We start from the raw sequence: 12,286 nt of genomic DNA, 5'->3' as shown, positions 1-12,286 counted from the left end.
GAAGGAAGAAAAACCAGAGCTGCTAACTTTTTCCGGAGAGTGTCAGGTTTAGAAATGAAAATTGCCCATGCTCACTTTCCATTCCAGCCTCAGTGTTTCTGTGTCCCACAGTTCTATGTATTTCATGGGGCCATAAGGCCCTCATGAAGGGACTGAGCCTGGCAGCTGGAACTGGCCAGGTATGGCAGCTCCACGGTGCCCCTGTCTGCTGCCTCTCTGCCATCCACGTTCTCTGTCTGCCAGCAAAGCCCCTGGCTACCCAGCTGTGAGGCTCTGGTCTGGCCAGACCTTGGTGCCTTTAACAGAGCCTGGACCCTGAAGGTTCCATTCCCTCACTCAGGGCAGAGCCTCATCTTTGCCATCCCCACCCTTAGCCCAGCTTCAATAGGGCTATGAATACAGCTATTGTTTCCTGTGTCTGCAACTGCCTCTGAGCACATTCCAGGACCGTTCTGCGAGGAAAAAACCTCAGGACCCTGTTCTTGGCCTGCCTCAGCACTCAAGTTCTGCCAATCTTGGGCCTTAGAAAAGATGTTCTCCCTGCTCAAGATCTGCCTCTGACTGGAGAGGGCAGAGTAGGCAGCCCAGTGATGGCACACACGCTTGGACTGGGGTCAGCCAGCTCGTGTTCTATTGCTCATGTTTTAGGTTTTCCACAAGTCCTGTGTCCCTCTGGCCCAGTTCTGATGTCTGGGTATGTGGGGCAGGTGTGTGTGTGTGTGTACACACAGGCTCTGCAGTGATCAGCCCTAGGGGTTGTACAAAGCCTTCTGCCTCCCACGCCCCAGTCACATTGGAGGATATTGTGGTGATCAGTGTGCCCCTTGACACTGAGACAGCCCTTTTCCAAATCTTTTTCAGATGGCTCTCCTCAAGGTGTGGGAGCTGCTGTCCCCAGGGAAAGGGCTGTCAGGACCAGGACACCTGTCTCTGCCTCAAGGCCCAGCAGTATTTTAGGTGTCCATAGGGTGGCAGGACAGCCATGCAAGGCACTGGCTGACAGAACATGTGTGAACATCCAGAGGTCCTTCTAGGAAAGGGGGTTTGTTTCTGTCAGGGATCAGAACCATGTTCTCTGACTGGTGGGGCTTTAGTCATGAAATAGTGAGAATCCCTGCTGGGGCTGATCATCAGATCCCAGGGCTAATAGGTGGGACAATAGATGTGGAGGGACAGGACGGGAAAGTCAAGCGTGAAAATGAACTTGACTGTGGCCTCTGACTCCTCATCTGTAGTGTGGTCCGTAGAGGAGGGCCTTTGACTCTCCTCCTGACGAATGGGGCTAGTTCAGGCCAGGTGTGTCTCCTGTGTTCACTGGTGCCCTGCACCAGCCCTCGGCACACGCAGGGAGTGTGCACTCCCTTCTGTGCCCTTGAGCACCCCAGGGATTTCCTCCCTGTCTCCCATTGGTCCTTCTGCTTGGACAGCCAGCCCTGTAGTGCTGCTGGGTTTGGAGGCCTGGAGCCCCCTCTAGGCCAAGAGAGGGATGACCCCACTGAGACCCGTGGCTATTTTTTGGAGCCTGAGAGGAAAGACAGGAATGGGCACCTTTTTCAGCTTGATAAGAATGATGCCAGCTTCCTCACCTCAGTCAGTGGCCAGACCACTTTTTCCAATTAAGGAGAGGAAGGAATGGATAGAGGGCAGAGCAGCAGAAGTAACGCTGCGCTGGGAGACAGGAAAACTGGTTGTGTCCCAGGTCAGCCACTTATGACCAAACTGACCCTGGGTATCCATGGTCCCAGCTGTAAAATGTAGGATTCATCAGATGACCTCTTCAGGGCTTTCCAGCTCTTACACAGTATGTGTAATCAGCTCCTACTCAGCTTACCTTTGTCTTCTCTGGCCAGAGCAGATACTCCCACACTAAGTCAGGCCTGCCTGTGCATTTGGGTTGCCTTTGGTGGGGGGTGTATGTGAGTCTTTTGTGTGTTGCTACATACCTTCATGGCTATTTCTAGGTAGAGACCACCAAAGAGAGTGGTCCCAGTATCCTGGAGGCCCTGAGCAGTGGGAATGTGGGGGCTTCCCCAGTCTGCAGGGTCAGACCCAGGCCTGAGCCTCATCAGCATTTTTGTTGCACTGGGAGGTTTAACATAAAAGGATGTCTTGAACCCTCAGCAGGCTCTAACTACCCTTTCCAGAAAGTGCTGGGCCTGGGCTCAGGTGCTTTGTCTCTGTCTACCAGTACCCTGTCCAGCTGCTCCCATGCTGTGGTGGCCTTGCTCTACCCCTTCTCCTGGCAGCACACCTTCATTCCCGTCCTCCCGGCCTCCATGATTGACATCGTCTGCTGTCCCACCCCCTTCCTGGTTGGCTTGCTCTCCAGCTCCCTCCCCAAACTGAAGGAGCTGCCTGTGGAGGAGGTAGGCTGCCTGGGGAACCAGCTGGGGAGAAGGGTGGAGGAAGGCAGGGACAGATGGAACAGAAACCAGCAGGAGGAAAGGGCAGAGGGGGATGGGAAGGGAGAAAGGCTGCTGGGAGCTTCTTATTTGTGGCCTCTGGGCCTCTCTACCCAGCTCTTATTCTTTCTCCCTGGGAGGTCTGTCCCTGGCTGGAGTTATTCCTCTTATCTGACCCTGGGAATTGCGAGGTCTGGAGGCCTGAGGAGGGCATAGCAGGGATTCATACCTGGAATCACTGCCATTAATGACTCTTTTTCTCAGGCACTGATGGTGAATCTGGGATCTGACCGATTCATCCGACAGGTAAGAGCAGGGGGTAAGAGCGGGACGCAGTACGTGGCCTGCCCTAGGGTGGGTGCTTGTTGGATGAGCCTCCAGAGCAACCAACACTGTCACACACACTACTCTCACAGCCTGTTTGTTGAGCTCTCTGGGTTCCATATTCACAGAATAGACAAGAGGGGGGAGAAGCTGATCTGAGAAGTCTTGACTTCAGCAGGATCTGCCTTTCTGGTTGGCATCATCAGCTTCTGGAATGCAGTGTGGGAGTGTGAAGAACATGGCCTGGAAGTCCGAAGACTTGACCTCTGGGCTCTGCCACTTTGAGCTATGCAATCTTGGACAGGCCTCTGAACTTCTCTGAGCCAGAGTTCTCATCTCTAAAACAGGCATGGTGGTAACACCTGCCTTGAAATGTTGCTGGGGGATTACACATGATGCATAGAATGCTATGGAATGTAAAGGTTTGCAGTCATTGTTGTCAACTTCAAAAAGCCTTTGTTAGTCATGGAAATCCTCCTTGTTCTCGACAAAGGAGCACAACCCAGTGCGGTACCCTCTGGGAATGTATAGTCTGTTGCACACCACTGACAGAGCTACGACTCCTGGGTATAAGGCATCAAGGTATGGGCACTGAACAAGAGTGTAGAGGCAAGACAGACAGTCTAACCTCATACCTGAGACACAGGCTGGGCCACAGTCTGCCTGCCCCAAGCCAAACTCTGCTGCCCACCTGGAGCTGAAGATGGAGGAATTGGGGAGACTTCATCAGGGTACTGGGTGAGGAACCTCCTGCTGGTCCTGGACACAATGGGCAGTGAATGCCACTGGCCCCACCACTTTTTATCTGTGTGACCTTGGACGAGTTTCTTAACCTCTCTCTGAGCCTCAGCTTCTCATCTTAAAATGAGGTTGATAATAGTATCAGAGTTATTGGGAGAATTAAATGAGATTATATGTTTAAGCTCCACAGACAGGGCCTGGCTCATAGTAAGTGCTCCGTTAGCATCAGCTATGGTTATCATCACTGCATATGTTCCTTCTCCTGCAGATGGATGATGAGGACACGTTGTTACCTAGGAAGTTACAGGCAGCTCTGGAGCAGGCTCTAGAGAGGAAGAACGAACTGATCTCCCAGGACTCTGACAGCGACTCCGATGATGGTGAGTGAAGCCTGCCCTGGGCAAAATCATCTCTGGTCTCAGATTCCCTTTGCTCTTGAGTCTGGGCCTTATGGGGCTGGGACCCTGTTTCTATGCACTAGACCCTTCTGGTGGATGAGGTTCCAGGTATAAGACCTTGGTCTCATTCTAGCCTAGAATTCTCTAACCTCACTACCAGTGGGGTTTGGGAAGTTATGGGCTTGAGTGGGTCTGAGGGGAAGAAGTATTGTGGTATTTTATCAAGAGGGAGTTCAAAACGTAACATTGAGGCTGCTTCTACGGTGGCCCAGGCTACAAAGCTGCCCTCTTCCCTCTAATTCTTCTCTACCTCAGGAGGTTTGGGAAGGAAAACCCAAAGACATGTGGCAACCACAAAGACTCTTCCTGCTGACAGGAAGCTAGTTGTTCCTCCTTCTCGGGGCCTGCCTTGAACTACTGCAAGAGGTAGAGGGAACTTTTGTGAAGCCAGGAAAACCACCAGGGGTGCAGGGGGTAGGGAAAGTGGTCCTCTGGTCTGATTTCCACTCTCATTTATCTATCAAGGATTTGCCAGCTACCATGTTCAGAGCATTTTCTGACCTCCTGGTTCATGGGCTAGTTACAAGCCCAGGAGCACAAGAGAGAAAATTTCAAGAACAGATAAGTGGTTCTGGCTGGAAGTTTTGTTGAGGAGAGGAACACAACACTAGCTGGAGGTTGAAGTTGCAGGTTGGAGATTGCAGGCTGTTGACTTCAACCTCAAAGATTTTCTTTTCTCTTTCAGAATGTAATACCCTCAATGGGCTGGTGTCGGAGGTGTTTATCCGGTTCTTTGTGGAGACTGTTGGGCACTACTCCCTCTTCCTGACCCAGAGTGAGAAGGGGGAGAGAGCCTTTCAGCGAGAGGCCTTCCGCAAGTCTGTGGCTTCCAAGAGCATCCGCCGTTTTCTTGAGGTTTTTATGGAGTCTCAGATGTTTGCTGGCTTCATCCAAGACAGAGAGCTAAGAAAGTGTCGGGCAAAGGGTAAGGCCAGAAGAGCTTGGGGTTGGGGGCGATGGGCCCCCTTCTCTAACTTTTCTGCTACCAGGAGGGCTGAAAAGCTAGGCACTATGATGGAAGCTCTTGGGTATCGGCTAGGGCCTGGCCTCCTGATATCCCTTTTCTTCTGATAGAAATTTCCAAGGGCGCTTTCTTCTCCTCCTGTCCCAGTAAGTGCCTTCAGAAGGCTGTGCACAGGCTGGAGCCATGTGGCTCATCTCCACCAACAGCAGCATGCCATTGGGTGCCTATCTCCTTCTCAGATGCCCTACTTATTCAGAGAATAAGACCCGACTGAGCAATTTAGGGGGTTCTGAGAATCCAGGGGTTGGGAAGGCTCTTGAAGAGAATTGAACTAGCTCTTTGTCTTAGGTTGGTGGCAGTCTGCATTCAGAGCAGATCATCTTAATCTCTGGTTATTTCATCAGCTGTTCTCACTCTAGGGCTTTTGCATCTCATCAAGATCTTTCTGTCTAACCTCAGGGCTATTATTCTGTCCACTAATATCGTGCATTTAGTCTAACAGAGCTTTTTGAAACAACGTGGTAGAGTGGTCTGAAAGGAACTAGAGAAGGTGTCCACCCAGGGGCAGCTCTGAAATGAGGAGTGGCATCTCTGACATGATACAGCTCAGGGACGTGCCCCGGGGCACGAGGTATCGAGGGCCTACTGCTGTCAGCAGTGAGCACAGTGAGATGAGCCAATCTGAATTGTAAGATGCTCCTCTAGATTATAATCGCAAATCCTTGGTTTCCCTTTCTGGGATCTGTGCCCCATGGTCCCCCTCAAGTAGGCCCACTTTCCCTTTCTCCAGTGACTATTCTCTTCCCTGTTCCTGTTTCTCCTCTTCCCTAGGCCTGTTTGAGCAGCGAGTGGAGCAGTATTTAGAGGAACTCCCAGACACTGAGCAGAGTGGAATGAATAAGTTTCTCCGAGGTTTGGGTAAGTAGCCTTGTCACTGATGAGACAGATGTTCGGCAAGAAGGGTTGGGCTGGGGGATCTGTACCCCAAACTACTCTAAACCAGTGCCGGTGGGTATTTATACTGGGGCTATGGACAGAACAGGAAGAGATTCTTGGTGAAGAGGTTCCCAGCCCAGTGCTCCAAGGGCATAATTTAGCACAGCATTTACCAAACTGCAGAACCAAGAGAAACCACAGATTCCTCACGTAAGTCAGGTCTTTTGGGGTGCACTCCTTCCCGAGTGGATACTAGGGCTGTTAGGGCCAGTGAGCTTTCCTCTAGGCCATAAGGGGTCTTCAAAAGTAGCAGTGCCAGAGTGGCCTTCTCTGAAAACCTCCACCCCCTTCAAAGAGCTCAGCCAGTTCAATCACAGAATCATAGCATGTCTCAGTTTAAAAGGAAATTGAGGCCAAAGAAGTTAAGTGGCTTACCTAAAGCCACATGGTGATTAATACCAGTGCCCTAATTAGAGCTCTGGTGTTTTCACTGGCCTGGATCAGATCTATCACAGCTGAAATCCAGTCTTTCTAATCCTTTCTCTCCCGCTGAGAAGGTTAGGGCTGTTGGAAGAGATGCTCCTGAAACATTCTCATTCTTGCCCTCTCTGGCCCACAGGCAACAAAATGAAGTTTCTCCACAAGAAGAATTAAGCCCCGTTCCCAGTAATGGAGTCCAGTGCCTTGCAGAGCTTGGAGCCTGGAGAGGGGGCCCAGCCTTGGGACCCTCTGGGCTGCTGTGGCTGCTCTGCCCCCACAGACCCCACCCTCCAAGCCAGCCCACCTCTGCCTTCACGATATCCCAGGATACTGTTTGTAAATAATCTGCTGTAAGCTTTCTTATCTGTTTTTGTAACAAGCAAAGAGAATCTGGTAAATATTTGTATATTCCCAAGGGGCCGGGTGCTTTCCTGCCTGCCCGAGCATGGATGAAGTTTTGCTGGGTGCTGGTGACTGGCCAATTATGTGCAGCTGACTGTCTCAGCCGAACCACTGATCTTCCCCTGGAGGCTCCTGGCCTGCCTGCCTGAGGCCCCTGCTGCCAGTCTCGGGCCCTGGAGAGCAGACGCTGTCTTGTTGTGTACAGGAGGATGATTTTTTTTTTTTAATCTTAGAGTTTCTATTTTTTTCTAGTAGTCCCCCTCCCCTAACCCTGTTTTTGAAAGGCAAAAGCCAATAAATCCCCATTTACGGCATGGTACCAGGCTCTTGGGCCTGGCCTTCTCTTGTTCCTCCCACCTTTGTGATGGTCAGTGAGTCATGGGAAGCCCACCCCCCAGCTCTGCCAGTGCTCTCCAGGCCCGGCTCCCAGTCAGTGGTGGCCATGATGCGGTACAGGGCATCCCTCCTTCCCACCATCTACGGGTGTTCTCAATAAACAGTGTACAGTTGTCTGGGCCCAAAGCCCCATGAGTTCCTTGGCTTCGTTATCTAGAGTTATTTCTCCTGGGAGATGGGTTGAGATAGGCCAGTCAGGGATGAAACACCATCATGCAGGGAATTGAGTACTTGATTAAGAGTTTAGCTTCAGTGTGGGTCACTGGCCTCCCCTGAAATCGAGTTCTCTGGCTTGAGTTATATGACTGGTCTTAGAGTTAGAAGATACCTAAGTCATTGTTCTAGCTCAGCTTGCCCTTTCCAGTAGCCAGCCTTTCAGACTCTATCTAAGTGTCTCCAGCGATGGAAAGAACGCTCATTGCCCTTTGGCTCCACTATTAGGTGAATCTCAACATTTTCCTGTTCAGTATGAAGCCCTTAAGACATCATTGGGTATCCTGACAATGGTGGAATGAAGCCCAGCTAAGGCCAACCCAGGGCTCGCTCATAGCCCTGGCCCATTGCCTATAGCTCTTCCATGTCACTCTGTAAACAGTTTTTTTTGTTGGAACCCTAGGTTTGAATACAGAAAGTTCTGCTACATTCTATGGAAGAACAAGGAGAGAGAGAAGCAGGGTGGGGAAGACCTTCAAAGAGCAGAGACCTTGAAAATTCCCAAGATGAGGCATTAAGTTGCAACTCTCTTCCTTGGTATTGGGTTTGGGTCTGGCCAGATTTGAACCGTGGAGTCATGTTTTCCTGTTCTTCTAACCTAGCCTTCTTAAACAGGAGACTATCACATCCTGAGTTCCCCTCCCTCCTTTTTCCCCATCTGCATTGAGGCCTGCGCAGGTCCCAACCTGTCTTTGGTTTGGGGTTGCTATCTGCCTCATAAAGCAAAGTAAAGGATTTGTCTTCTGGGAAGACAAAGTCGTGTTCTCTGAAAACTCCTCCTACATAGTTGGCTTTGGCGTCTTCCAGGAATAGGAGGGCAGGGATTGAAGCCTCATAGGTCTGGGTTTTCAGTTGAGGTAGAGAAAAGACAGTGGTTATAACCAGGTGTAGTTACCTCCAGAACTCGTCACTGTTAACACAGCCTGGGCTTCATGACAGTCATAGAAGTGGATTCCTTAATAATAAAATAATATAGTTTCCAAAAAATGCTATTTCTTTCTCCTTTCCTCTCCCTCTCTTTTCTAATGTAGCTCTAAAGAATTCTCAGACGTGTGATCAGACCGCAAGATATATTGGTATCAATTCTTTTTTTGTAAAATTTGAAACTTTTATGTATCTTTAAAATCTTAAGATACCTAAGATTAACCCTAGGGATTCCTTCCTCCTGCTATGGCCACAGCTCTCTTCCCAATTCAGAAAACTGATGCTGGCACATAATGGCTTGGAATGGGTTGCAAGGGCCCCTGCAGTGACTGCTATGGGCAAGGCACAGAGTCTTATGAGGAAGGTAGAGGAGGGTGTGTCCAGGGGGCCTGGTCTGGGGTTGACAAAAAGTGTTCAGGGCTTCTTTCCAAGTTCTGCTTTCACATGATCTCTGGACCCCTAAGCAGATGGTTCTCAACCCTATCAGATCCAGCACTCTCCTTTTCTATAGCAAATACTGTAACTCTCCCCTTTACTATCCTGAAATGAAATATATAGATAATATAACCTACCTAAACACATTTTAACTGTAATATAAAAGGGGAGAAATAAAAGGAAAGTATTTCCTTATAAAATAACATGTATTTAAATATGTAAATACTTGGGCAGAGCTATACTAGAAGATACAATGAAGTCAGATGCTTATGCCTGTATGTAGAATTACTGTGAATGCAATGCTACACATGCAGACAGATAAAAGTGTGTTGTATTAGCAACTCAGATTCTACTGAGTAGGTTGTTACCATGGGTAAGAGAGGTTTCTGAAATGAACAGTTTTTGGTAACATTCTGAACAAAATACAGTATGAGCTTCCCCTGACTTAAACATTATTTGGAATCCTAGAAAACTGAGAAGCATATGAAAACTAAAACAAAACAGAACCTTTTGATTATGTGTAAAATGGAGTTAGGTTCTAAGCTAGATTTTTTCTCTGTCGTTTAAATCAACCCATACATTGCAGGACATCTAGCATCCCTGGTTGCTTTTCCATGATAGTGACAAACAATGCCCCCAGACATTTCCAAAATGCCCCCTAGAGGACGGTATTGCTACCATTGAGAACAAGTGTCCTTAAACAGTGCCTGACAACCCTGGGGCAACTGCTGAGGGGCAATGCAGTGTCTCCTCTAGCAAAAGTCCCAGTGCCCGTGGGCTGTCAGCCCTCTATTCTGGAGCTAAGAAAGGCCCTGGGTTTTCTCCTGTAATCAGTCTGATAACTTTTAGGGCAGGGCGGGCTGCCCCATCACATCTTTCTAAATGCTCTTTTCAGTAAGTAACCGTGCTCTGGCAAACTGTAGTGCTGAAATGAGGAGTCTAGGCTTTTTAAAGGCATTATTTTGAAGGCGTGCCCAGGGAAAGCAGTATTATTCCAAATCTGGTTCACATTGGATGGTCTGTGGAATAGGGCCCCAAGAAAATAATTCTAATTATAATCACAGCTCAGTTAAATTTTTGTTAACAATACCCTTTATTTCACATGTAGACTTGTAACCTACCTTGTACAGAAAATGACTTATTTATCAGGGTACATAAACAGGATATTAAAAAAAAAAACAGTGGGAATGACAGTAAAACAAAAATTGGGCTTAAAATAGAGCTGGAAATGAAACATACACTTTAACCTATATTGTTACTAAGAGTGATATACAAAATTAGTTTCTAGAGCCAGACAACGTGGTGGTATGCGTTCCAAAACATCTTAAATTTATTTGCTTATGGAGGTGTGGGGGTGGGTCTAAAAGGTCATGAAAACTCTAGAACAAGAGAAAATATTACTTTCCAGCACTGGCAAGTTACTGGTAACTCTTTATTTTTTGTCCATTTATATTGCCTTTTAATATGCAAGTAACATGCATTTGGCTAAGCAAGAAACTCAAACTGTACCAAAACCTTCATCTCCCTCACCGCCCCAAACTCATGAAGAAATCCCTTCTCTGTTTTATGTTCTTCCAGAACATTTCCATCTGTGTACAGGCATTTTTTTTAGCCCAAGGTGCCTTGAACATAATTGGCGCTCATTCTTTTTGACAACTGAAACAAAGTTAATTTTGAGAGGTTTGGAAATTCCCATCTTGAAAGTGTATATAAAGACCACGCCTCCTGTTCTCAAGCGCAGCCAGAACGTGATCTGGAGTGCTGCAAGGGTGGCGGAGACCTTCGCTCTGAAGGGGCCCACGCCGCAGGGGAATCGGCGCCGAATTAAAACTCCCGCCTCGCCCGGGCAAGTATTTCCGCGCGCCGGCCCCGCCCCCTGCCGGAAATGGCTGGGCTGAGAGCTGGAGCCGGCGCCCATAGTGCTTCCGGCCGTAGGACGAGGGTGTTGGGGAGAGGTCAAGGTGACCCCGGAACTGGAACCTCACGCCCTCCGGAAGTGACTCTCGGGGGTGGAGACGAGCTGAGCAGCAGCGGGCGTCATATATCGAGGGTGGCTGTGGGAGTGCTAGGTTATACAGGCCTCCAGCCGCCGGAACCCGCATAGCCTCCCACCTTCTAGGGTAGGCGAGCGCTGCACATCCTCCGCCGGTGGTGCGTGCCTTCTGCTTGTTTTCATTCCCAGGAGCTGGCTGCTCTTGGGCTAGCCATCGAATAGGAATGTTTATTTTAAATCCGATTTAGCCGATTTGGACAATGAGAACTGATTTTGCAAATTATGTGGCAGACATTTCCCATAAATCGGAAATTACAGTTGCAGCACCAAGATTTGGATGAAAATATATTTAAAGCACATTAAGCCAGAAATTGTATCCTTAGCAATGCAAGCTTATAGAACATTTCGCTGTCAAACTAATGTGCTACATGATACCATTTTTCACATTTTAAAAGGTACATGAACAAAAAGTTAAGGCCGGGCCGCTCCCGTGGCTTAGTGGTTAAGTGCTCACGCTCCACTGCTGGCGACCCGGGTTCGGATCCCGGGCTTGTGCTGATGCACCACTTCTCCGGCCATGCTGAGGCCGTGTCCCACATACAGCAACTAGAAGGACGTGCATCTATGACATACAACTATCTACTGGGGCTTTGGGGAAAAAAATAAAGAAAAAAAAATTTGACTTTCAAAAGTTAAGGCCACTGAGTTAGTGGGGCATATGATAAAGCTCTGTTCCCCCGAATATGAGAGGACTTCATTAACCCTGTCTACTTACTGGCGACTAGAGTGGCAGTATGGGCCTGTGTGTCTACAGCACAGGCTAGTCAATGCTTGGCAGTCACGTGAAGTTTTCTGTGCATTGACTATGTTTTGTATCTCAGCAGTGGTACCTTTTACTCTCGACTGAAAATCAAAACATATCATTTGCCATTGGTCCCATAAAACAAATGATCCATCTAGTAGGTCAGTGTCCTTCATTTATTTGGGACATGAACGTTTGGCTTTTCTCCAGTCACCCAGCTTCCTCTGGCAATAGTACCACCTAGAGAGCAATCAGTCAGAGCATCAGCTCAGCTATTAGCTGTCATACTGGTGAGTGAACAAGCTGGGACCAAGGCAGCTGAAAATACATCACAAGCTAGGATATAGGATGGCATGGTATCTGGGGCATCAATTCTATTTAGAATGGCTGTACTAGTGACTTTCACATTTAGCATGTCCATCTGCACCACCATATAGGGTTGGGATGAGTATTATCTCATCCAACCCCAATCTGTTTCTGGACAGTTATGCTACCACAGGGTGCCACCAATCAATTCCTGGGGAACAAGCTGGTCATTAAGGGATGAGTGATCATCCATCTTCCCCTAAACTCGACCCTTACAGGCTTAACCATTTTGCTGTCAGCCCCACTCCAGTCAGTAACCAAGTCCTGTCTTCTTCTGAATCCTATCCCTTTTCTGTTCTCATTCCCATTTTCTTGGTCCTGCCTCCAGGCTGGCACTGTGGCCCAGTCCCTAAACTACAGCCTGGTTACCGAGTAATCGCTCTCTAGGCCCATCTTCCGCATAACACCTTCCCCTATTTACTTAACCTTTCCAAACTGGTTTCCTAAATG

At 48.6% G+C, this 12,286-nt stretch overlaps 1 protein-coding gene across 9 annotated transcripts in view; it reads left to right on the top strand.

Annotated features, from left to right (window-relative positions):
* DENND2B (DENN domain containing 2B) overlaps window positions 1–7,241 on the top strand; it is a 152,798-nt gene extending 145,557 nt beyond the window's left edge. For all 9 annotated transcript variants that reach the window (XM_058545937.1, XM_058545939.1, XM_058545933.1 and 6 more), the window contains 6 exons: window positions 2,189–2,366; window positions 2,667–2,708; window positions 3,736–3,847; window positions 4,611–4,850; window positions 5,721–5,807; window positions 6,445–7,241. In XM_058545937.1, coding sequence (XP_058401920.1) covers window positions 2,189–2,366; window positions 2,667–2,708; window positions 3,736–3,847; window positions 4,611–4,850; window positions 5,721–5,807; window positions 6,445–6,479 — 694 coding nt within the window. In that variant the 3' untranslated portion in view covers window positions 6,480–7,241. The remainder of the gene's footprint in view (window positions 1–2,188; window positions 2,367–2,666; window positions 2,709–3,735; window positions 3,848–4,610; window positions 4,851–5,720; window positions 5,808–6,444) is intronic.
* Window positions 7,242–12,286: the final 5,045 nt, after the last annotated feature.

Source organism: Diceros bicornis, chromosome 7 (assembly GCF_020826845.1).
Source record: "Diceros bicornis minor isolate mBicDic1 chromosome 7, mDicBic1.mat.cur, whole genome shotgun sequence".
NCBI lineage: Eukaryota > Metazoa > Chordata > Mammalia > Perissodactyla > Rhinocerotidae > Diceros > Diceros bicornis.
The sequence above is the reverse complement of the archived record's forward strand: the minus strand, read 5'-3'. Positions and strand labels throughout refer to the sequence as shown.